At 42.4% G+C, this 25,715-nt stretch overlaps 1 protein-coding gene across 2 annotated transcripts in view; it reads right to left on the bottom strand.

Moving 5' to 3' along the window:
* Window positions 1-1,829: 1,829 nt before the first annotated feature.
* Window positions 1,830-25,715, bottom strand: part of BMPR2 (bone morphogenetic protein receptor type 2) — a 121,096-nt gene continuing 97,210 nt past the window's right edge. For both annotated transcript variants that reach the window (XM_075284279.1, XM_075284280.1), the window contains exons 7-13: window positions 22,578-22,692; window positions 20,975-21,135; window positions 17,623-17,770; window positions 11,965-12,101; window positions 8,197-8,369; window positions 6,472-7,724; window positions 1,830-2,430 (exon numbers count right to left, since the gene is read on the bottom strand). In XM_075284279.1, coding sequence (XP_075140380.1) covers window positions 2,180-2,430; window positions 6,472-7,724; window positions 8,197-8,369; window positions 11,965-12,101; window positions 17,623-17,770; window positions 20,975-21,135; window positions 22,578-22,692 — 2,238 coding nt within the window. In that variant the 3' untranslated portion in view covers window positions 1,830-2,179. The remainder of the gene's footprint in view (window positions 2,431-6,471; window positions 7,725-8,196; window positions 8,370-11,964; window positions 12,102-17,622; window positions 17,771-20,974; window positions 21,136-22,577; window positions 22,693-25,715) is intronic.

Raw genomic sequence — 25,715 nt, 5'->3', positions numbered from 1 at the left:
CTTCCAGCGCAGGCCACGGGAAAATGGCCACTAACAATACTGTGCAAGCAGCTTTTTTCCCGTGACCTGTGCGCCTGCGCAGTCTGCTCTGCTAGAAGTTACGAGCCTGCGCCAGAAAACATTGAAGATGACGCGGTGGACGAAGAAGGAGGCGGCATTGACACTTCTCTGGCAGCGGTGGGGACGCCCTCATCGCTGTTTGAGCGCTGGGACACGCCCCCATCGCTGCAGGAGAACTCATTTGCCTACCGGTAAAAAACGGTATTTTAAGGAACGGCGCTGCGGAGACCGTGTCTAATGGTAAGAGACGAATAGCCTTTCTAAAAGCTATTCCAACGTCTTATCCACACAAAAAAAAAAGGTTTTAATGGTAGAATCCCTTTAAGCTGTGAATGGAGAGGTGGCCACACATGAGTGGTCTCTGCATTCACTTCTGTGGCAGTTCTAAAAGCAGAATGAGTTGCCATATGCCAATGTATGTGTTGCGAATACCCCTGTAAGGCCTTGTTCACATGGGGCACAGGACAGGAAGCCGTGTCAGAATAGAACCATAATGCACCTGCCGCGACTTCTGACAGTTGTGGCTTCCTGCCCCGGAGTAGGCCCAAATGAATGGGCCTAGTCCGGAGGGTGCTGTTGTGAGGTGGACGCCAGGGCTGACTCAGCCTTGGAATAAGCCTGAAGAAAGGGCAGCTGGCTTCTAGCGGTCTACACAGACCTCTATTGTAAGGGGGTGGATTCGGCGTCAGAATGCGCCCCCTCTCGCCCCGTGTGAACAAGCCCTCATATTTCTTTTCCAAACGCCACGCAATAAGAACTTCAGTTGGTGTCGCTGCTTCTTTAAAGGTATGAGGACAGAGCTGGGTTTTGGAATCTGCATTTTGCATACATTTATTCTGTATATATTAAAAGTACAAAGTAAAAGCATATTCACAGGACAAAACCAGCAACGGGCGGCTTCCAGATACAAAGAGCAGCTCGTGGGAAAGGATTTCAAGGAACAAAAAATATCCACAAAAAGAAAAATCACAAACATGACAGAAAGTGATTTAGTGTTAGTGAAGTGTATTTTCCAGTAAAGCGTGGCAAAAAATATATAAACCATTGCACATTTCAACCAAGTACATCAAAAGCCAGAGCCGGGTAATCCACTCAGTTAAACAAGTGTTTCACTCTTGCACAGATAGGCTAAAATATCACTTTTATAAGCTCTTTTCTTGTTATAATCACTTATATATATATTTATATAATCTTTTAATCTATTTCTTATTTTTAAACATACGCCTTAAAGCCTTTATAGACGCATCCTCCCTCCCCCTCTACGTGTCATCGCCTAAGAATGGTTGTCCGATACGCAAATAAGCCTGATGAAAGGAAAGCCCCGAAGTTCAGGAACTAAGTTGGATCATGTTGTGTCTCCCATTCCTTAGGAGATTTCAGCTCTGTATAGCCATGGACTAAAATCGGTCCTAGGTATGGAGTAGAAATGGTACTGGAAAATTCTGGGGAGGCAGCCATTTTTATATTTATGACTTGCAGTGCTTTTACCTAAAAGTGCAAAGTCTTTACTACTAAAAGAAAAGGCAGAAAATAAGCAATTCTTTGTATATTTCTCCTTGAACGAACGCACCCTCAACACATCGACATACAGACTAGACACAGCTTAGAAATTAAAATTGCGTGCACAAGACTGCTGCAGTTTATCCTGTCTTACAGCTTTCGTTTTAGAGACCGTCACGGTCAATTGTATTGTATTGTCTTCTTCCGTCATCTTCACAAGAGAGATATCAGGTGCTGTTTTGTTTTTGTCTTTTTTTTTTTTCTTCATATTAAGTTCATACATATAACATGATGTTCTGGGCAAACGATACGTGCAGAAGTGTTCCAAGAGTTAAAAGAACAAAAAATGGAAAAAATAAAATCATGGAAGCATAAAATGTTTCTCTGTGTGTTTATTCTGCATAGCTGACCCTTGTGGCTTTGGAGGGACTCGAACCTGCAACGGCATGCAGTTTCCTCCAATCCCATGAGAGTTATATCAAGTCCTTTAGAGGTTTGATGGTAGAAATAGGTTTTCTGTGTCTTCTTTTCATTGGATGATACAAAAAGAACCGGATTTGGAGGCATTCAAATATTCAACTTAAAAAAAGAACAAGGAAAAGAGAGATGACTGGATTATTTACAAGCAGCTCATTCTGGCATCCTTGGTAAGGGCGGCGGTGGCGGTGCCGCCATCTATAAGGTAAACAGCTGTGCTCGATTTCGAGTGGCTGAAAGATTCACTGCCCCCATTGTTGTTGACCTCACAGTCCTGGCGTTCAGTAGGGATGACCCATGTAGAAGGGCGCCACCTTTTAAGGGAGTAAGGCGTCTTCACTCTCTTCTTAATTTTGTCCCCTGAGCCGGCCCGACTGTCAGATAATGTCTCACCTAAATATAACAAGAAGAAGAAGTATAAGACGACTTTTTATGTTGGCTTTCAATTTACAAATCAATGACACTTAAAGGGGTTTTGTAGATGGTGGACCTATACAAAGGGGTTTTCCTTGTATAGGTGATCGGTATCAGATCAGTAGGGGTCCAACACCTGGCACCTCAACAATCAGCTGATAGCAGGAGCCACACCAGGATTAGAACCAGGGTATGGAGCCAGAAGTGCACAGCTCTGTGGCCTGCCAGGTTACCAGCTCCTATTCAGTTGACTCCCACCGATCTGGAAAACCCTTTAAGACACTACATTACCTTTGGTTCACATCTGCGTTTGGTAAACCATTCGCATGGAACCCCTTGAACGGACTATCGAACGAATTTGCAAGCGGTGTGCAGTGAAAGCACATGGACCCCATAGACTATAATGGGGTCCGTGTGCTTGCCGTGAGATCTCTGCATGAGTCATGCGGACATAAAAGTAGATTGTGAAGAACTTTTCTGTCTGCATGTTACCTGCGGAGATCTTGCGGCAAGCACATGGACCCCATTGTAGTCTATGGAGTCTGTATGCTTTCACTGCACAGTGCTTGCAAATACGTTCAGTAGTCTGTTCTGAGGGGTCCTCATGCGGACTCCCCCGAACAGATTACTGATGCAGATGTGAATGAGGACTTACTTGTAGGGCAAGCTACAGGTCAGCTGGTGAACTCACATTACTTGTATAAAACAACCATTTATGAGAAAATCTAGTCAAAGAAGGTACACACTAACAGATCACATAGGTAAAAAGTGCAATGTCAGACCACCACCAATTTCCAGTAAGAGAGGGCTCTATAGACAGCCCTTTTAGCATAGCTTGTAGACTTCGGTTTCTAGGTTTTCTTTGTCTTCTTTTCATTGGATGATACAGAAAGAACTGGATTTGGAGGCACTCAAATATTGAAATTTCTAAGCACCTAGGGGCTATTCATGTTAGGAATGGAGGGGAGAGCATTTCTATTGTCAGTCTTCAGTTCTCCAGTGCAGGCAGAGAAAACAGGGGAGGTCACAGACATACTGGCCTACGTGTCTGAAATGGCGCCTGCCTCCTCAGAAATCAGACGCAACCTCCAACTAACCAGACGCCTCCACTGAAATATAAGTCAACTCATTTTCTGGCGTAAACAATGATACATCTCATGAGGACAGTGGGCCCGCCACGATTATTGCTTCTTTTTAGAAATTCATGGTCTATTGATGGTCTAAAGACTTAAGACTAAAAAAAATAATCTGACTTTAAGATCAAAGGATCGGGACTGTGTCTACACCATATGTGTAGTATAACAATGTTTGTCACACTAGCTTTGTCTAATGGACATTAATCCATGTCATCTTTGATGGTTCAGTATTGACCAACACTACAGTCTGACTGAAACTAGTTGTGATGTCATGGTAGCCAAACTGACTAAGACACACTTGTGATGTCACAGCAGATAACCTGGCGGAAATTCAGTTGTGATAGCAGTTTTTCTGTTTAATACCAAACTATGATGTCACAGCAGCATACAATGTTGTGATGTCACAGCTACGTAACTGGCAGAAGCCCTCTTATGAAGACGATAGTTACATAGTTAAAAGTAGCCATTCTGTCATAGTATGTTAGGTGCTATGTGCTATAACACATTGGTTTACCTTAATTTAACACAATTACAATGTCGTAAAAGTTGACAGCAACTTAATTAAAGTGTAACTAAACATTCGGACAATACAAGCAGGCGTAAAGGGGTTGTGCAGCTATGAACAAATATCCTATATCCACAGAACAGGGGATAGGTGTCCAATCGCTAGAGGGCCTGATCGCCAGGTCCCCCATTGATCAGGAGGACAAGGGACTGAAAGTTCCCCTAAGGCCTTCTTGTGAATGGAGTGCAAGTGCAAATGCGTGAGCAGCGCTCCATTCAACTCTATGGGGCTGTGGGTGCATTACAGTTCTGGCAGCCCCATGGAAGTGAATGCAGCGCTGGTCATGCAAGCACACCAGTGCTCTATTCATTTTTGGTTAGACACTCATTCCCTGTCCTGTTCATAGGGAATATGTGTCCATAATGTGACAACCACATAGAGCAGGAACGCAGAAGTACAAGTACTGGCAGGCCGAGGAGACTGCAATCTCTGAAACCCACTTAAAACGTCCCTTTATGTGAACTTTTCAGAAATCTTTAGTACAGTGTGTGTACATGAGAAATAACATTGGGGCACATTTAGGACTGGAGTTCATACGCTAGTCTTAATAAAGGCCCCAACAGGTGCAGAGCATGGCTGTTTTATGGAGGCCAGAATGGAGATCTGTGCCAAATAGGAACGGGCGTAGATTTCCATTATAACTCACACCAGAAAACTGCTGTTCTCCATCCTGTTCATTCTGTGGATATTTCCCCAAAACAGATCCATGCGCTTTTAGTTGAGCTGGAATATTATTTTTAGGGTGGTCTTGCTCCCTCCTCCCCCTCCCTTTCTAATGTGAGCTCCAACTTGGTACCTCTGTGACCTTCTGTCCTTGTCAGTTTAGGGAGGGGGACTAAGTAAATATCTCCCACCATAATCAACAATGTATACATATAGTAATTCACTTCTCAAACGTTCAACTATTTATCTGAAAATTTGATTGCCTTTTCTACAAAAACATATGTATGAGAATTATTGTGTGTAACAAACACATAGGCAACCAATCCAGTTTCTCTGCACGTATAAAAAGGTTGTGCCATTCTTCATGAATATTAAGAGTATTAAAGGGGTTGTGCCTTAAAAGGGTTGTCCAGGATAATTTTTTTTTTGTATAGGAGAAGGTGAAAAAAATAAAAAGCCCATACTTGCCTGTCCTCAGTGCTCCGGTGTCTCCCAGTGCGGTCCGGTTCTGCTGCTCTGGTGTTTTCTTGCAGCAGACATCCCCACCGCACTGTGATATTCAGTGTCCGTTATTCCTAGGTCGCTGATTGGCCTTCGTGGTCACTTGACCGCTAAGACCAATGAGCAGCCTCAGCGAAGGACACAGGATATCACAGGTAGTGACGACCTATGTCCTTCATTGAGGGGGCTAATTGGCTTCAACAGTCATGTGCGGCGAGGACTTGCACCAGAAGAAAACACCAGAGCAGTAGGACCAGACCGAAACACAGAGGAGAGGTTTGTTTGTTTTTTTAGTTTTTTACCTTCCCCGTTTTTTTATACATATAGATAAGATAGAGGGAAAGTGTCAGATTGCTCGGGGTCTGACCACCAGGTCCCAAAGCTGAATGTCCCACAATGTCCCGCATGCCTCCTCCTTGTCCCTGCTTGACCAGCGCTCTTTTCACTCTTATGGGACTGCTGGTGTTTCCGGAGACTACATGACAGCAGCTCAATAGCAATGAATGAAGCACGCTCACTAGCACTCTATGTACAAGGAACATGCATGGGGACTTTCAGATGAACAGAGGATGTGTCCTTGTGGCACAACCTCAAGTGAAAATAAAAACTTGACAGCATTCTTAGATTCTCATGTACAGTACACTTGTGGCGACTTTCCCTTCAAAGCTCAGTTGATCTCATTGTCTCCGATGTTGCTATCTATCTGCTCCTGGAACTGACTAACAGCAGGGAGAAAGTAAAGGGCCTCAAAGGTCCAGAAGAAAACAGGCCCACTAAACTACTAGGGGCTATTTCTTGTGGGGTGATTCACCGATAAACCAAGTCATTGATTGACATGTCCTATGTGTACAATAATAGCAAAATGTTCACAATACAATATAAAGTGGGCATATACATATACAACCATTTGTATTCTGTGGCCACAATGTTCACCTTGACCATTACTGATGAGAAAACTGGGAGGACGGGAGAAAACTGGGAGGATGGCAGCATTTATACTTTAGTCTTATCATATAATATAATAGTTCTTCAATATTTGTAATGAAGTATAATAAAAATACCATGTCTGAGGTTATCAAAGAAATACGGCATATATACATGAATGAATATACTAATACATTGAGCTCTGTACTCCTATTCCAATATCATACTTACTCTGCATGCCGCAGTTATCCATAATACTGGAGGAGGACAAGTCTAGAGAGTTTGGTCTCTGTGCTCGTCTTGTAGGACGCTGCCTGGATTCTACCACTGCCACTTGCGTCCCCGGGTCTTGTAGAACACATTGGCCGCTGTTATTATTGTTATTTGAGTTCACCCTGCTCTCTGAAGGCCGATCCCTTCTTTCCCCTAGTCGGTCCAGCACAGACTCGTCCTGTCCAGCCTGCTGCTCTCGCCTCAATAGCGGCTCGTTCTCATCAGGGCTGGAGTTGATATTTAAGCGGCTGTCCTCACCTCTAAACTGGCTCTGTATAATCTCCTGGGCCCTTTGGGCCATTGAGTTTGTACTGGGTCCTAAGGCTGTATTAGAATTTGGGGCTGAAGGACCTTGAGAGTTCACATAGCCTGTCCTGCCCCCAATTGTTGTAGTGGTGACGGTCACCACGTGAGGTTCAGCGGCACTTACTGTGTTCATTTTGGCCACTCCTGTTTCGACATGCTTCAAGTTGGATTTGTGTTTGCTGCCAAACTTAAGCCTAGACTCTTTACCAGAGGATTTAGTGTTAAGTGGGAGGGTGGTAGGTCTCTTGGGAAGATTTTGTTGCTTGGGAAGAGGATAGAGTTGTGTAGGGTGAACATCCTGAACTAAGCAAGCTTGTCCATTCCCTATTTGGGTAAAGTCCTGTTGTCCTGTGGACTCCACTGCCAACTTTATCAGTGGGTAAAACAAATTGGAGCTTGTGCTACCCAGAGGATCCGACCCACTGAACTGCTTAAGGGAATGTTCCATAAGATTCTCATCTGAACTTTCCTTCAGATTTTTATCTACTTCTTTTGGATCCAGCTTGTTGGTCTCTAAGTCTTCCTCTGTCAGCTGCAGACACACAGGAGTAGGGCCAGTGGGCGGCATGCCATGCATTACTTCATCTGAGTGCTGAACCTCAGAAATTGTGGTCATACCAGTACTTGGTGTAAGTCCGGTAGTGTTGGTAGTGGTAGTGTTGGTGGACAAGCTGGTAACACTAGTTTCTGGGCTGGGAAGGCGAGCCTGGGCCTGCTGGCGTTCATAATTAATGGAGTTGCGATTCTTCTCACCGGAGGTAAGAGGAGTGCTGGACATTGAGGTCTCAGATGAGATGTTCTTTAATATAGTGTCAGAATTGTGCACAGAGTCTTCAATGAATGAAGATGATGAATAATCGGGGTAGGGTCCAATCTTTGGGATTCGCCGACTTTGTGAAAGGTTACTGGGATAAGGAAAGATGAATAGGGAAAAAAAAATGTGAGTCTAAAGCCAAGCAAAACAAGTATCAAACAAATGAAAGAAGTTGGTGTTGGAATCCAGCCATAAACATTAGATGTGGATTGGCCCAACCTGCCAATTTCGGCTGGTTAAGTCACTTCCCCAATGGCAGCGGTGCGGTTTTTGCCACGGCAAAATGGCTGCATTTATGAGGACTGGGGCCTCCGGACTTAAATCAGTATTTATTGCTTACAATGTTGTATCATTACACATATAGATGGGAACAGACATGTTTCCTAGTGTAACATATGTCTTGTCATCCCTATTGCCAGAGACAGTGGTAACACACTGTGACACAATCTACAATGTGTTTCATCATTTACTGCCAATAAGCTACATCAATGTGGGGATTCCCATTCCATACAACAAATGGCACAGCTCAGTCCTTGGCTTGGGTTTAGTGACAGTGAACATACCGTTCGTTCTGCACTGCTGTAGATGTTGGATTGATGGTCGGACTCACGGACTTGTTCCTCTCCCAGATCATCATAAGCTCAGCCATCCTCTCTTCTGCACACTGTGCTGTCAGACGGGCCTCGGCATCCTGATCCCAGCAATCGTCTATGGTTTCCTTTAGTGACCTCACAGCCTGTGCAAAACAAATCCAAATGAGACAGAATTAAAATAAATCCGGTTTTGTGGAATATTTGATCTTAACTGGAGCAATGCTTTATACAGTGCAAGTTCTACCTTGCCACAGCGATTACCTGCCTCATATACAGCAGGATAGTCAATCAGTATTAACGCTAGCTATGTAATATGCTGTAGAACCAAGCCTCATAGGAAACATGAAGTGCAGACATGATCTTACTTGCTTGAATAGAGCGGACTCACACAGCTTTGTCTTGCCCCAGGGGGCACTTATACTGCCACATAGGGTGGTTTCATCCAAGCTATAGAACTCCAGTACTGACAATATGCAGGGTGTAGCAGGAACCAGAAAGACTACATGGATGACATTGTATCTAGCAAGTAGATCCTACTCTTTGTTTCCATACTTCAGTGTTGTTTTATCAAGTAAAATCCAACCACACATGGGGTTCACATGGGTTGTGTCGAAACCGAGCGGAAACCACACAGACCCCAATTATAGTCTATGGGGTCCGTGTGATTTCTTAGCTAACCACTTTTTAATGCGTGTAGGTTTCCATTCAGGGGGTCCCAAGCGGATTCCCCGAACAGAATACCAAATGCAGATGTGAACCAGGCCTGACCAACAAAGGATGGCAATGACAAGGAGGAAAAGCATTGATATTATACACACTGGCAAATATTTATTACTGATCCATTATTGTTTGTAAATTATATCTTCACTAGCATTAGGGACTAATATTACACTGAGCTCTATGGGTCTAAGGCTTAAAGGGAAGGGATCACCCATTTTTTTACTTTTATTAAAAGCCAAGAGATCACTTTTTCTAATCTTTTCCTGCTGATAGAGTTTTTAAAAATCTGTTTTTTTGTAAATAATTATGGGGGCCAATATCTTGTCACAGTAATAATGTGATATGCTTTACAGAAGTCTCATGGCCATAGGCATCAATAGCATGGAGCAAATGGATTGAGGTCTGTGGGAGAGTTATTCTGTGCAGAGAGAGGAGTAAATAACATGTGATGTCATCTATTGTCAGTAATTGATTCAGTGATGGTTAAGGGGAGTTATCTATTGAGGTGTTATCTTCCTTTGTACTGTCTCTCTTGACTGTGATGTAAATGAGGTGACTCCTGCAAAAAAAATAGCCCTCCAGATTTGGCATGTGTCTGTCTATTATTAGGCTTAGTGGCTAGACTGAAAATTTCAGGAAATAGTACTTGATTTATAGATAGATAGATAGATAGATAGATAGATAGATAGATAGATAGATAGATAACAAGGAAAGCAATAATCAAGAATGTGTTGTCCATCAGTACAGGGAAAATAAAAGAGGTGACCCAGGCTAAAAAAAATGAATAGCCTATCCTTTACACAATGGTGCTGTATATTGTGCAGTGGCTGAGTCATTAATATAAATAGGAGATGAGCCCAATAGCATCAAAGTGATTTGAACTATAAGTGCGATAACTTAGGGGTGACCACACTCCATTTTGTACAGGGCCTTGTGGTTGTCCATGATTTCCCCTAATAAGGATTCCAGGTAATGTCTGTAGCTTTGAATCCTCCATGGCTTTGATGGAGATGTAAATCTATGTTCCTTGCATTGATAGCTTTATAAAATTTTGTAGGTTTCTATTTCATTACTACATCTCTAAAGGAGCCTTCACACGGAGTATACGCTCCGCTCATTCTGAACGTAAAACTCGTTCAGAATGAGCGCGTTAAAACCAGCTCCCATTGACTTGAATGGGTGCCGGCATACGCATGTATCACATTGAAAGCAATAGGGAAAAAAAGCCTCCCATTGATTTCAATGGGTAGCGCTCGTATGCCGGCACTCATTCAAGTCAATAGTAGCTGGTTTTTACGCGCTCATTCTGAACGAGTTTTACGTTCAGAATGAGCGGAGCGTATACTCCGTGTGAAGGCTCCCTAAGGATTATTGTCTGGCCTGTATTTAATCCACCACAACTATATACATTAAATTTATTATTGTGTCATGCCAAATATCCAAACGGGCACAAACTGGATGATTGGAACAAAACATGATCTTGGGGCTGAGCAGTAATCTCATGTTTAAGCTCCTTAGTGAACATTAGAAGAAGGAAAACAACATATTATGTCAACAGGATACAGTCGGCTTACTAACCAAAGGGCAGTCCTGCACAGCTTCTCACTAGTAGCAAGACGCAAGGAGGCAGCCAGCTCTTACCAAGGGCCACATAGGAGCCACATGGTTTGCCTCTACTATATGTGCGCCTTTATTCTGCCGGTCAAGCTAACTGTATTTTATCTTTGTTCCCACCACTCAGGATATGCTTGAAGGGGTTGGACATAAACAGTTATCTGAATCTTTTGCAAACAAAAGAAATACCACAGATATCCTGATTTTAATGCCCCTCTCCCAGTCCAGTAGGCTCCACTTACACAGATGAAGTGGTCTGACTGTCTCTAGCTGCTCTTCCCCTATCTACACCATCCCACCTAAGGCTGGCCCACAGAATAGGAAAATTTGCATTGGGTACACACAGATTTCCAAAACTGCTGCGGTTTTAGCAATCACAGAATGTCAATTATAACTACGGAAATGCTGGCGGTTTCCCTATAGGTATAATGGGAGCCGTTATGGACTCCATGTGAAGTGGGACACTATGTGGGGTTTACAATCAATGGTAAGGAGGTAATCTTCTTGTCTGTGTTGAAATATGAGAAGTGGAGATACCTGAACTTGGAACATTATTTAATCAAAGTATATTATTAAGATCGATAACTTTCTATTTAAAGAAGATCCAAATAAATATATATGTCTCTAGAAAGCCTCTATCATACTGCTGCGTGCCAGTGCTTTATTGGATGACATATTCTGTAAGAAAATCTGGGAGTCCTATACGTACAGGCATGCCTGCTTTGCTGCTTGTATACAGTTTTACCAATATAAGTGTTTATGGTCTCGAAGAAAGAATCCCCTTACCCTATAGTCAGTGTAATATTTTTCCTTGAAATTGCACCATTAACTAACAGTATATTGTAAAATACAGTCTCACTACCTAATGCACCTCCTGGCATTTGCAGAAAACTGTTCACATGAGTCCTCTACCAAATAATCGGCATCCTCCCCTCTATAGCCTGTTACATAGATGTCTGTCATTGAGTGTTGAGCGGGCCAGATCGTCACATGAATGGGAGGATTAACGTTTCAGAAGTTCGAGTATGTTACTTGTCTCAAGAACAATTATACAACCTTACAATATTTACTGTGGGATGTTGCATGATGTATTGTCAAGGCTTTCTCTATTTGTGCCACATGTGAATATCCCCTAATTGTAGTCATTCCCTATTGTAGTCATTCCCTATTGTAGTCATGGATGTCTGAAGATAAACTGATCCATAAAAATGAGTTGTTAGAATTCTGATGATTATGTGAGAACTTTCTGGTTGGATCCACAATCTGGGCTACAGGGGAAACAAAGCCTTACAAGACATGTATTGAATTGACATCTGTGGTTCTCCTGCTCCTTGGCTATTACTGTAAACATCCCAAATCCCTATGAGACTCTCAATGCAATGAAACAGATGACCATGCGCTTACCAGACTGTTCTCCTTCCACGCCTCTGGAAACTTTGGCCTTTGCTTTTCCCTGGACACCAATACTTGCATGTCTTCAAATGTTGGGTGGTTACCCGCTTCTGCCTGGAATGCCATCTGATATTCGGGCACCGATTCTCCTATACATAGATCATTGTATTACTCATATAGTTCATTATATATTGTATTAATATATGACAATAATTGTATATTTTGCCCTGGAATCAATTAAACATGGCTGTCTAGCTGCAGGGTAGCTGTGTACTTAGGACTGACTCTACAACCACAGCATATAAATAAACAATTGAAAATCCTTCAATAATCCTTGCAGTATTTTTCTCACCCGATAATTCATGCATACACCGCGCGGAAAACACACGGACTCCATTACAGTCTATGGTGTCCGTGTGGTTTCTTAGCTAACCGCTTTTTAATGTGTTCGGTAATTCTGTTCAGGGGGTCCCCAAGTGGCTTCCCCGAACGGAATACCAGGCCTTAACCTCATACTGTTTTCCTCAACAGCAGCCTGGAAGCCTCATGTGGCCTAGATATTGGCAGCTAGAGATGTAATAGCATTACTGAAACCTGGCACCAGGATCGGCACCATATGACTGGCAGCTGACAACAGGCCACAAACTGTATCACTGTCACTTGGCTCCTGAGGCGAGATCATATAACATGTACTTGGCACTACAGCCAACACTGGACTGGACTTGTCAACAGTACATTCTGACATTTTCAGTACTTGCTTGTGAATAGGTAACACATACAACATTTCATTGAATTTGGTCGCTTTTTTTTTCTTTTTACGTAATGAGGATATACGAATACTGACATAACCCCCATGGATGTGCCAGCGAGCCTTTTCACTATAGTACTTGCTATATTCCGCTATAAGGCACATGTCATTGAACAATGCCAGGATTATTTGGGTAAGTCAGCTAAGTGTATATAGATAGTAACAGGTTCTTACTGTGGTTTGTACTGGAGCAGTTGTGGCCAGTGGCGTAACTAGGAATGGCGGGGCCCCGTGGCACTTTTAACATGGGGCCCCCAACCGACGCCAAAGATCTCGACCAACCCCCCGCCCCCCGCATTTCTGCGCACACTATTATGCCCCATAGTGTCCCTTACACACAGTATTATGCCCCATAGTGGCCCCTTCACACAGTATTATGCCCCATAGTGGCCCCTTCACACAGTATTATGCCCCATAGTGGCCCCTGTACACGGTATTATGCCCCATAGTGGCCCCTGCACACAGTATTATGCTCCATAGTGGCCCCTGCACACAGTATTATGCCCCATAGTGGCCCCTGCACACAGTATTATCCCCCATAGTGGCCCCTATACATAGTATTATGCTCCATTGTGGGCACCCATGAACAATTATTATACTCTGGGGTCTTTTCATAATAATCGGAGACCCAGGGGGATAAAAACATATCGTCTTCATTGACGACATCATGTGACTGGGAAGCCTTCGTCACGACGCATGTGGATGCAGGTCCTGGTCATGTGACGTCACACAAGTAGGCCTAACGCCTGCCCAGAGAGGAAAGTAACCCTGTTTTATATGTTCCCTTACGTCTCCTAGACCTCCGATCATTATTTTCAGACCGCTGAGGATAATAGTGCTTATGGGGCCTGCGGTTCCTGCCAGGATCGGTAAGTAAATAAGGGCCCGTTACCGGGTGGAGTCACTCCAGCTGGTAACAGCCTATTAAAAAAAACAAAAAAACACAGTGGTAGCGGCTGTCGCTAGGCCCCCTAATGTCCCGGGCCCTGTGGCAGCCGCCACCGCAGCTACCCCGGTAGTTACGCCCCTGGTTGTGGACTTGATTCTTAAAGGCTAAGACTCAGGTAGTGAAACACAGCTAAAAACACTATGGAAAGAACAAAGAGAAAATGTGTATTTTTCTGCAGGGTTTTCTGCAGCTCTTTTTATCTACAATGTGTAGATGAAGTTAATGAAATTTTGCTGTGGAATAGGTTGTCGCTATATAAATAAAATTATTGTATTATTAATTATTATATTTATTATTTATTTATTTCATAATTAATTATTTTTAATTTATCCCACATTTAATGTCAGATTCTGCTTTAAAATGTGTGACAAAAGTCACAATTTTTTGCACACTGCCTTATATATGTCAAGCATTGTAAGTTTTCACTGTTTTTACATCCCTCATTAAAAAGAGAGCAGGGCTTCATGGTCCAATAAATTTAACATTATATGTGCCAGAAAACTTCTGCAAATAATGGCTGACATCTACACCAGCCCAGCCATATAACTGGCGTAGAGCTTAGCTTCTAAGGCACGGCCCACCCAAGATGCAGTAAAATTAATAAATGGGCACCTATTAATAATTTGGTGCATCTGACAGCAGTGTAACAAGCAGCAATCATAATAAATTCTCCTATGTCTTAGCACGCTGTCTACATAATAAGTGAGAAACATCAACAGAGATGTAGTATTGATTTTTAACACTAGATGGCAGTATAATATTATCTCTGGACAATTCAGTATACGCAGTATACAGTATACGCGGGCAGCATTTCCCTCTGAATAAAACATACTTTTTAAGCATGTAATGCATGAGTACAAATGACTGCAGCACTATGCTGGTTTAGTTCATAGATGTATTTGGTTTACGAATGAAAGTAGTAGAGTAAAATAAAATTACATTCATATTCGTAGATGTTATTGCTAAATTAGGATGTCTGCTAACATTCTTATCTCTGCTGTTAAGCTTGTATCTGAACCTGTCTCCACCTTCCCTGACCTCTGCCTGCTAACTGTATCTGAACCTGTGTCCACCTTCCCTGACCTCTGCCTGCTAACAGTATCTGAACCTGTCTCCACCTTCCCTGACCTCTGCTTGTTAACTATATCTGAACCTGCGTCCACCTTCCCTGACCTCTGCCTGTTACCTGTATCTGAACCTGTGTCCACCTTCCCTGACCTCTGCTTGTTAACTGTATCTGAACCTGTCTCCACCTTCCCTGACCTCTGCCTGTTACCTGTATCTGAACCTGTCTCCACCTTCCCTGACCTCTGCTTGTTAACTATATCTGAACCTGTCTCCACCTTCCCTGACCTCTGCCTGTTATCGGTATCTGAACCTGTGTCCACCTTCCCTGACCTCTGCCTGTTATCGGTATCTGAACCTGTGTCCACCTTCCCTGACCTCTGCTTGTTAACTGTATCTGAACCTGTCTCCACCTTCCCCGACCTCTGCCTGCTAACTATCTGAACCTGCGGAACCTCCTGGCCCAAGCGAGGGTGAACATGGCAATGTCCTGGCATACTGAGTGGAAAGGCATAGCCGATACACTGGGCGCGCGGCTGGACACTGAGGCTGTATGCGCGGTCCTCTCCCCAGCGAGTGAGCGCTGCCATCTTCCTTAGATTGCTGCCCGATCGACAGCTCCACCCACACTGCAGTACGAGCCAATGTGGTTACTTCACAAGGGCCTGGGATGACATCATCTCAGGTCCTCAAGCAGATACCGGAGCAAACATTGGCGTGATTTGACATGAAGACCGGTGGCGGAGGCATCTACAAAGTAGCCTATCTTTCATTCCGGGACCCAAGGTAAGTATATGCAAAATTTCACGCATATCCGTTTGGTAGTTTAGGCATGATTAGGGAACAAACATCCAAAAACAAACACACAAACATCCAAACACACAAACTTTCACAGTTATAATATTAGTAGGATATATACGTAGTATATGCCTTTATTGAGCATGAGACTTGCAGGGAAATAAGACGACTGTGTGCAGATTTGCTGGTCTTGGGCTGTTGTCCTTCAGTACAAGCCATATACAGTTACCTGACCTCTAAGACAGAGGTATCTCAGAAACTTTAGTGCCGCTGACAGTGAAACGAGAGGGAGATTACATCTACATCTTGCTATCTGCTATCTGTTGCAGTTTACGTGAAACATAAGGCGTTAGATAAGACAGTTTTACAGGTCTCCACGAGGACGAAAGACAAAAAAGCTGAGGCGCGCACACACACATACAGATGTGTGACTGCAGGTACAACAATTTTTTAATATATCTCCATTTTTGAAATTTCTCATTTTGTAAGCGGTGGTCTTCTTTATAATAGGCAAAACAATTCCCTGCTCTTGCCGTTTATGGCAGTCCATATTCTGCAGCCCATAGTCACCTATTGGGATAAATCTGGCACATTTATAGACTGCCTGGTCTAGGTTTACGATGTCCAAATGTCAGAGCGGCTCAATACAAAGTGGAAAAATGTGAAGGTGCCATTGTATTGGAACTTTAGTTCACCAGCAAACTACTTTGATAAAGTATTAGCACCCTGAAGGCTCCAGGATATAAGCAAAAACTGACTATTTTAGTGTCGAACTGCATTACTACTAAAAGTGTAGCCCATCTTCCCAAGGTTTAAAAGAGAGAAATAGCCCCCAAACCGCAGTGGCCACACAATGGTGAACTCCAGTCATAAAACTAATCCGCCTGCAGAAGTAACGGCAACAGAAACCCAGTGCCCAGCTTTGACTTTCTACTACAGGGTTTGGGAAGGGGTACAGTTTCTCTCTGAAGAGACACAGCATATGGAGACTCAAGACTCAAAAACCGTTCCAAATGAAGCAGTGTAACCATACCTTTATGGTATTTATATAGTTTAGTAGATACTGCAGTAATATAATTGGATTTGTTTTGTTCTGCATTGCAGTCACAGTAGATTGGAATCTGCCCGTATTTTTCATTTTGTTAAGATTTGTTGGCTAGCTTTGTATTCTGTATTGTACTCTCAGGGATGGGTTTTTAATTCCAGCAAAATAAAGCTGGTTCCTATCTCCCCTGATAACAAATTCTAAGGATAGACCCAAGAGAAGCAAAGCTGTTGTATAGGAATAATGTTGCAGAGAGAAGCGGCTGACTGCAGCTGCCTTGTCAGGTAGACTCACACAGTCTCATTTGAATAATGGGAAATTTAACAATAATGCAATTATTTGAAGGGATCCATTTTGACCCCAGACCATGACTGCAATGACCGCTTTACGTGCAGTGTCCTGGGCTCTCCATGCTGTACGCCCCCTAGCTGCCCTCCTCTGCTCAAAATTATGGCTCAGTTGGCTCTTAGAGATAGACTAAAGGGATAGGCTAGGGCAGGGGTCAGCAACCTTCGACTCTCCAGCTGCTGTGAAACTACAACTCCCAACATGCTCCATTCACTTCCATGGGAGTTCCAAGAACAGCAGAGCATGGTGGGAGTTGTAGTTTTACAACAGCTGGACTGCCAAAGGTTGCCTACCCCAGGGATAGGGAGGATACAGTGCAGAGTACTGAACATGAAGGGGCTGCCTTCTGGGCATCAGTGACAGTGGAGCCAGGGGCATTAAAACATATATCTTACTACAGTAACCTGCAGGACCATCACCCTATATATTATTACTCTCCCTGTTAGAAGTTTTCAGGAGTCAACGTTACATACAGAATAAAGGTAGTGAACTGAGCCTTTGTCCTGGAGAAGGAAAGCCTAGCTACAGCTTTGGCCTATGCACATCCATCACCAGGGTGCCATCACATTCACACCTTTTTATCATCCAGCTTTGTAGTAATAGATACTAGAAATAACATCAGCCAAGAGATATATGAAACAGGTATAGCTCTCTCACCTGGGAAGAGGTCAGTGCATCTCATGAAGATCTCCCAATAGATCAGACCCAGAGCATACATGTCCACTTGCTTCAGTGCAGACTCGCAGTCCCGCAGGTTCACTGCCCCTTCTAAGACCTCAGGCGCCATGTACCGAATAGTGCCCACCTGCAGATAAACAAGAAATAACTGGTCATTTATCTAAAGGGTGGAAACTGGCAGCTGCAGTATGTCCCTGAGTGTCTAATGTAACACTTCTACTACACAATGGTTTTTATAACACTTACTGTAGGGTAAGAGAAAAGCAGCACTTTCATCGTCCACAGGAGTCTGTCAGCAACTCAATATCCAACCAGTAAGGCCTGGTTCACATCTGCATTCGGTATTCAGTTCGGGGAGTCCACATGGGAACCCCTCCAAATGGAATACTGAACGCATTGAGAAGCGGTGAGCACTGAAAGCACACGGACCCCATAGACTATAAAGGGTTCCGTGTGTTTTCCGCGTGGTCTCTGCACGAGTCATGCGGAAAGGAAACTAGTTCGTGAAGCACCACATGGAAAACACACAGATCCCATTATAGTCTATAAGGGTCCGTGTGCTTTTATAAGCTCACCGCTTGTCAATGCATTCGGTATTTCATTTGGGGGGTGCCCATGCGGACTCCCCGAAAGGAATACTGACACAGATGTAAGCCAGACCAAACAGTACTGTAGGGAACATAATTTTGACCCCAAATCCAGAATGGATTGGTAGACCTTTCCTTCTTAGCAGTGACAGCTTTCAGGAAAACACACTGCTGAATTTTGTATCCAGTGAATCCTTCACTACACTACATGTATGAGAAGATATCCTGGCCACAACAAGGAAATCATGGTCGATTTTCTGACCTTAGAAAGGTCCTGCACTCATGGTCGTATCCACTGGAAACCGATCAAGACAAGACTGTGACCACAAGATATTTAGAGAAAATCTTTAAAACTCTGCAAAATGTTTAATTACTTATATTTGCAAAAATGTTTAACATTTAATTATCTACAAATTTTTAAAAAACTATGTACATGGGAATACCCCTTTAAGGCTAAGGCCCCACGGGAACACATTGCGGTTCTTTCCTCAGCGCTTTTAAGAGAAAGTTCACAGAGTTTTCCTCTGCGGATTTTCCCTTAACATTATATCTACGGGAAAGCCGCCGGCGTTTCCTTAGATATAATTGACATGCTGCAATTTGCAAAGCCAATTTGCAACGGCTTTGCAAATCACAGCATGTCCGCGCTGCGATTTCTTCCGCAAAGTGGGCATGGGATTCGCATGAATCCCATCCCCTTTGCTTGCACTGTAAAATGCCGCAATTTTTCCTTCAGCGTCTCCACTGCGGGCAAAACGTGGCATTTACGTCTCGTGGGGCCCTGGCCTAAGGCTGAGGCCCCATGTTGTGGAAACACAGCTTTTTTTGTTGCAGATTTTGGTGCATTTTTTTGAGCCAAAACCAGGAGTGGATTGAGCAGAAGGGAGAAGTATAAGTACTTTTTATATATTTCCCATTCCTTTTACATCCATTCTTGGCTTTGGCTCAAAAAAATGCAGCAAAATATGCAACAAAAAAAATACTACGTTTCCGCAACGTGGGGCCTCAGCCTTTCTGTTGCATGTTTTGCTGCCGTTTTTTGAGAGCTTCAAAAAGAATGGGAGATATAAGGAACTAAATATGCTAAATCCACTACTGGCTTCGGCTGAAAGAATGCAGCAAAATCTGCAACAATAAAAGCAGCTTTTCCTCAACGTGTGGTCTCAGCCTCAAGCTGGAACCTGACATGCAGATTTTGTGGCAGTTTTCAGTGCAGTTTCTGAGCCAAACACAAGTGGATACGAAAGGAATATTTTAAATGAGAGACGTAGCGATCCGCAGCCTTGTTTTCCTCTGTGGACTTTCTGCCCCTATTATACCTATATGTATATTATATACCAGCATTATATACATTTTATATATATATATATATATATATATATATATATATATATATTATACATATACCAGCATTTCCGTAGGTATAATTGACATGCTGCAATTTCAAAAACACTCGCATTTCTGGGACGGATTTTTTTCTACAAGGTGTGGATGGGATTCGCCATCCACTTTGCAGGTAATGTAAAACACAGTGGTTTTTTTGCTGCAGCCAAAACGCTGCATATTCACAATGAGGGGCCCTGGCCCATAGCAGACTTTATAATAAAGCCTTGTTCTGATGCTTTTCCATTTGCATCAGACAATTGTCCAGCGTCTCCGTCATATTGAGATACATCATGCACTGAGAGATGTTACAGACCTCAGATAAATGAATATTTTTTTTTCTTTGCTACAATATAAATATGACCTTGTGTAGCCTGAAATAAATAGGATAGAACAACCCTACCAAGGATAACGTGTTTTCAGATGAAATTCTAATCTCAGTATAAGGTTTAATACGCAATGTGCGATAGCGCTCTGGATTTTATCTGTACCACTTTTAACCCATAAATCCCCAACGTTTTATTGATCAAATTGGACTAGAGCTAGCTTATTCCAGCTGGAATGAACAATGAGGATTCAGTGGCCAGAGATGAAAGATAAATGAGCCCCAGTAAAACCTCATAGGAAATGTTCTTATTACTACTTTTATGAAAAATCGAATGACTGTACAAGTAAACACCACAGTCAGTTTTATGATGTTATGTTTAATAACGCCACAATTTTCACCTCATGGCAATAAGAAACACCACAGCATGCTGTATCCATCTCAGATATGTTGTAGATTGTGTTCTAGCCCTCTGTCATTACTGTCAGGCTAAGGCCTCTTGCAGACAACCGTGGCTGTGATCTATGTGCTATCCGTGTTATTCCCAGATAGCAAACTGACCCATTCCGTTCTATGGGCCCAAAAACATGACCGTGAATTACAGTCCGGGCCGCAAAATATAGAACAAGTCCTACATGTTAGGCTGCAGTTATACATGAAAATCCCTACAAATATTTGCGATTTTTGCCTAGTTTTTTTTTTTTTTTTTCAAGGAGACTGTGGAGTTGTGTGGAGAGTTGGTCATGTGCATTGCAACATGTTCTACTATGGGTCCATATACTGTGCATTGCTGCCATTTTAATAGGTCACATGTGATGTAGAATTCACAGATGTCACATCAATAATACTTTTTAAGTATAACTGATCAGTTCTGGTCACCGATAATTTTCTCATTACTTAATTTTATACGCATAATATGTAGGTATCATTCTAATAATGTGGAAAGTAACACTTTGGAAAAATTATTGTCCAGTGTGAACAGTGTATTACTTTCGAGGAAATTTTGATGAAGACACCATGTATGAAGGAGTCCTACCTCACTGATGGCTGCGTTATCTTCGTCTCCTGGTCTCACCAGCCTGTTTCCTGTCAGGCGCATGGACAAGCCGAAGTCACTGATCACACAGGAGCCGTCGCTCTTCACCAAAACATTACGGCTATTGAGGTCACGGTGAGAAATAGCAGGTTTGTAGTGATCTGTATCGAAAGAGATTGCCATGGTTTAATGGTGCTTTATGAGAAAAAGTGCAGCTTCTCAGAAATATATTCAGAAACTTGGTTCAAGATGAAGTTGGATTTTATAGATAGGTAAAACCAGTACCTGTGTTCTTATATCATATTTTTAACTGAATAGAAAAAAAAAGCTTTAAAAAAAAGAAAAAATAAAAAAAAAGTCTAAATCCCTCCTTTCCCTAGAATACATACAAAAGTAGAAAATGACTGTGAAACACAAACACATTAGGTATCCCTGTGTCTGACAGTGCCCGGTCTACTGAATATAAGGGAACTGCAGTGCTCCTGTTCCATCGGAAAGGGGTTAATAGGAGCACTGCAGATACCCTATATTCAGCCAGGCTGAATTCCAAGTGGGGGGGGGGGAAACAGTCCTCAAGCTCAGGGAAGGGGCAGACAGACAACCAAAACACCCCCTCCCCTTTCCCATCACCTACTGCACCCAAAAACTCCGACCATTTTAATTTTTGAAATTTTCCAGTAGCTGCTGCATTGGTAAAATTAGGGGCCTCGGCTTATATTCAGGTCGGCTTATACTCGAGTATATACAGTATCTATCAAGTGTCCTGGAGAACGCTCTATGGTGACGTGTCAGGGTCCTGAGGTGGTGGTCTTTCTTTGACTGTTTGGCTCTACAGTATGACCTACTTGGGCCGGTCACTATATTACTATGTATGACTATTGGCGTACTTGTTCTCCCCTCTGGTGATTTTCCGCCAGGTATTGTTGTTCGCTGTATTTATAGCTTCTTTTCCCACTTGGGAAGTCCATTAAATGTTTCCATCTCTAGCAATCCATACAATATCCTTTTTCCTGCTGTTCTGTCCCTATATTGCAACCAGCACCACCACCCAGAATTGTTATTAGTCTTAGATATAAGGCCTCTTCTTTACCTTGGACATTTCTAATGATCTAATAAAGCAGATTGATTTTAGTTGTGTTATTATTGTATCTATGGACCATTTTGCTCATTTGTACGGTATAAAGAATAAAAGCTTAATTTCTGAAAACTGACCAATGGCTGAAGCTCGGGAAGGGTAAGTTTATAAAGCTTATGTATTACCCTTCACACCATTGGTACATATGGACAGATCTGGTGACAGACTCTCTTTATTGCCACCTGGACACATTTTTATTGATCAGGTATCGGCTCCAGGTTTCCAATTAATCTGCAGGCATTCTGTTCTAATATTACAGCATTTTATTTTACATTTGGATACTCGTGGGATTGAGTGGAATATTATCTGTTATTTCTTTTTCGCACGATCCTGGCATCCAAGCACTGGTATAACAGGATTACATTACATTATACAAAAAGGCTGATACACGCATTTATCAATTTTATTCCTAATTGGAATGTTACTTTTTCCTCTGTTTCTCTATTGCAAGCAAAATTCAGTAATTACCTCCTCGTAATAGCTCTGTGTGTAGATATGCCAGTCCCCTGGTTACCGAGTGTGCCAGGCGACAGGAGCTCAGCCAGTCATTAGTGTGCACACTTAGATACTTGCACAGAGATCCCTGAGGGCAAAAGAATATAAGAATCATTTTATTTGGAGCTTATATAACACAGGAGCATATATTAGTAATGGAAAAAAACACACAAAAATATAGAAACAATATACAATGTAAACGTGTATGAAAGCAACCGCATCACACTTAAGATAAAGTCCAATCTGCAGGCAGTATGTTATAGAGCAGATTGATATATAGGTTTGTAGGATAAGGCTGGGTTCATACTAGTGCTCGCCCTATGTTCGGGGATTCTGTTCCCCATTCCTTTTGAAAAATGCATTTTTCGGGTAGAAACTGGGCAGACCCCATTATAGTCTACGGGGTTCTCAGGTCTTTCCAAGCTGGACTGGGTTTCCATTTTTTGGGTCTCTAAATGAACCTGAAGACTGAAAACCCGAACTTTAGTGTGAAACTAGCAAAAGGTGTCTTTTATTCATTTACATCTCTGCTCATTCTGTATTCTTAGCTTAGGAGTCCAGTGGGAGGTCTTACTCAGCAGTAGAGATGAGCAAATACTATTTGAAATTATAGTTTCGAATACCTCGCTCCATAGGAATGAATGGAAGCAGCCGAACACCAAGCGGTTAAGTGCTGGGCGCCGGTTACTTCCATTCATTCCTATGGAGCGAGGTATTCAAAACTATAGTTTCGAATAGTATTCGCTCATCTCTACTCAGCAGTCTTCCCTATAGATACAGAGATAGAATGAATGCTAGATATAGTTGCTTATGCTTGAAACTGGTATAATGTTATATGATAAGATGGCGCCTGCATCCAGGATGGGTGCAAGAAAAACAAATGCTTGGCTTGCTGCCAGAAGACAGCACCCCAAGGTTACCACGCAGGACCGGGAGTAGCTGGCTATATATGGAACTGCTTAAACTTTTTCTGTTTGATTGAGATGTTCCATACCAATCAGGAATGAATATGAAGACTTAGGTTGTTGTTATATCACTTCCATTCTCTGCTACTGTTCAACCCCTGTGTTTTTAATAAAAAGTGCGCCAGCACACATTAATACCTTTGCGTTTGGTATCAATACCTCGTCGCTAGCCCTTAGCTCTTATCAAATAAGACAACGCCAGTTACCCAAGATTATTGGTCAATTAGTCAAACACGACTCTAACCTTATCAGAACCACTCACTGGACTTCTAAGTCTAGAATGGTCAGAGATACAAATGATTAAAGTAATATTAGAACTTTTCTAACCAAACCACTATCAATCTGCTCGGCATCTCCTGCTCTATAACATTCTGCCTGCATTTTCATCATGACAGGTTCCCTTGAAGTCCAATTGTAAGATTCAATATACCTGTTAATTTTATAATTCTTTCCAATTATTACTTAATACATCTATTGACCCCAGTCACTGTTAGTACATAGCTGTGATAAAGCTCCAGCTGTAGCGTATAGGGCCTCTACATGTTTTATTCCATTCCTTATCACAAGCACACTAAAGAGGTATATTCCCCTCTCATACATGGCATATCCACAGTATATACTATAAACGTGTGATAGTTGTGGCTCCTATCTCTTGTGAACAGGATGTGGCCGCTAAGAATGGAGAGTTCACCGTGCATACATGGTCCTCTGCATTCATGTCTTTAGAATGATAGATATAGATGTACATCCTATAATACCGCACATTACATCCACACTTATTTTATCTGTAATTCAAGCTATGTGGTATATTTGATTTCATGTGAACTCCATTATGTGGGTTGCACCACTGCAACAAATCGTAACGCCAGCAACTCTTCAACCAAGTCAAAACATGTTATGCAGCATGATAATGGAGACGGCACATTTCACTGTCATTGGAATAGTAATGGTTGCGCCCGCTAGTAGGGGCAGAGATGGGGGGGGGAGGCTTTTATTGGATCTTCTTGGTACAGACTGGAGTCACCACAGGTACTGTATATAGATGTGAGCCTGTATACCATTATCAATAATAACGTCATAGTTATGGCAGGGATACAAGGGGCTCCATGCTGTCTAGATGAATTTGTAAATAACTTATTATGTGGAGAACTGGCTGATCTGCGGTTTACATGTGATAAATTACAGGATTAGGATGATAGTGTTATATACTGTATGTTACTTCATGTTGATACAGATGGACTGATGGGCATCCATATACTGTCCCATTCACTGCTCTCAGTGAGCCCGGGCCGCAAACATGTGAGATCCGTGCCCGCTCATTTGCAGATGGTATTCTGTCCATAGTTATTCTGCTTTTCACATCTGTGAAAAGCAAATCAGTTTTTTAAAATTTTCTATATTTTGCATATCTCTAAAAAACGGATGATACACAGATGTCAACCTTTTTTTCACAGATCCATAGACTTTCATTGATAGAATGCATCTGTGAAAAAACAAGGACAAGCTTTGATTATTTATACAGACCGTATCTTAATAAAAATTAAAATGAATGGACACGTATGACGTTTACGAGAAATGATGCTGCCGTGCGAATGTGTGACTGAGTCCTTAGGAAGTAGGTAGGACGTAGGAGTCTTTCCAGATAGTGCCATGCTTTCAGGAAGAACTTTGGTTTCTAATATGTCAGCATCTGAGCTGTGTGGCTTTTATTCTATGAGATCAATAAAGGAATATCATTTTATCCATCCTCTTATAGTCCTAGGGAGCTGGAATTTGGAACAGTTGATTCACGTGTATGGGAGTCCTGAGAGTGGTTGCGGCTGCCTGCTCCGCTATTTTTGGAACTCAGACATGAATGGAGAGATCTGTGCCTGTGCGGACAACTCTTCAGCCTTTGCAGCCATGAAATGGGGGTCTAGAGTTCCTGTACTTGAAATAAATGCAGATTTCAGCGGTGGAACCCGTATCTATTACACATTTAGGCTAAGACCCCATGTAGTGAAACGCAACTAAAAAAAACTCTGTAAGAAAAAAGGTAGCGGAAACGCATCACATTTTTTTTCCACAATGTTTTTGCTGAGTTTTTCTGCAGAGGATTTTGTTTTTGCAATTGTAGATGGGATTACCCAGAATCTCCTTCCCTTTG

This window comes from Leptodactylus fuscus, chromosome 8, assembly GCF_031893055.1.
Source record: "Leptodactylus fuscus isolate aLepFus1 chromosome 8, aLepFus1.hap2, whole genome shotgun sequence".
Taxonomy (NCBI): Eukaryota; Metazoa; Chordata; class Amphibia; order Anura; family Leptodactylidae; genus Leptodactylus; species Leptodactylus fuscus.
Note: the sequence above shows the minus strand (reverse complement) of the source record. Positions and strands in the feature narration are given on the sequence as shown.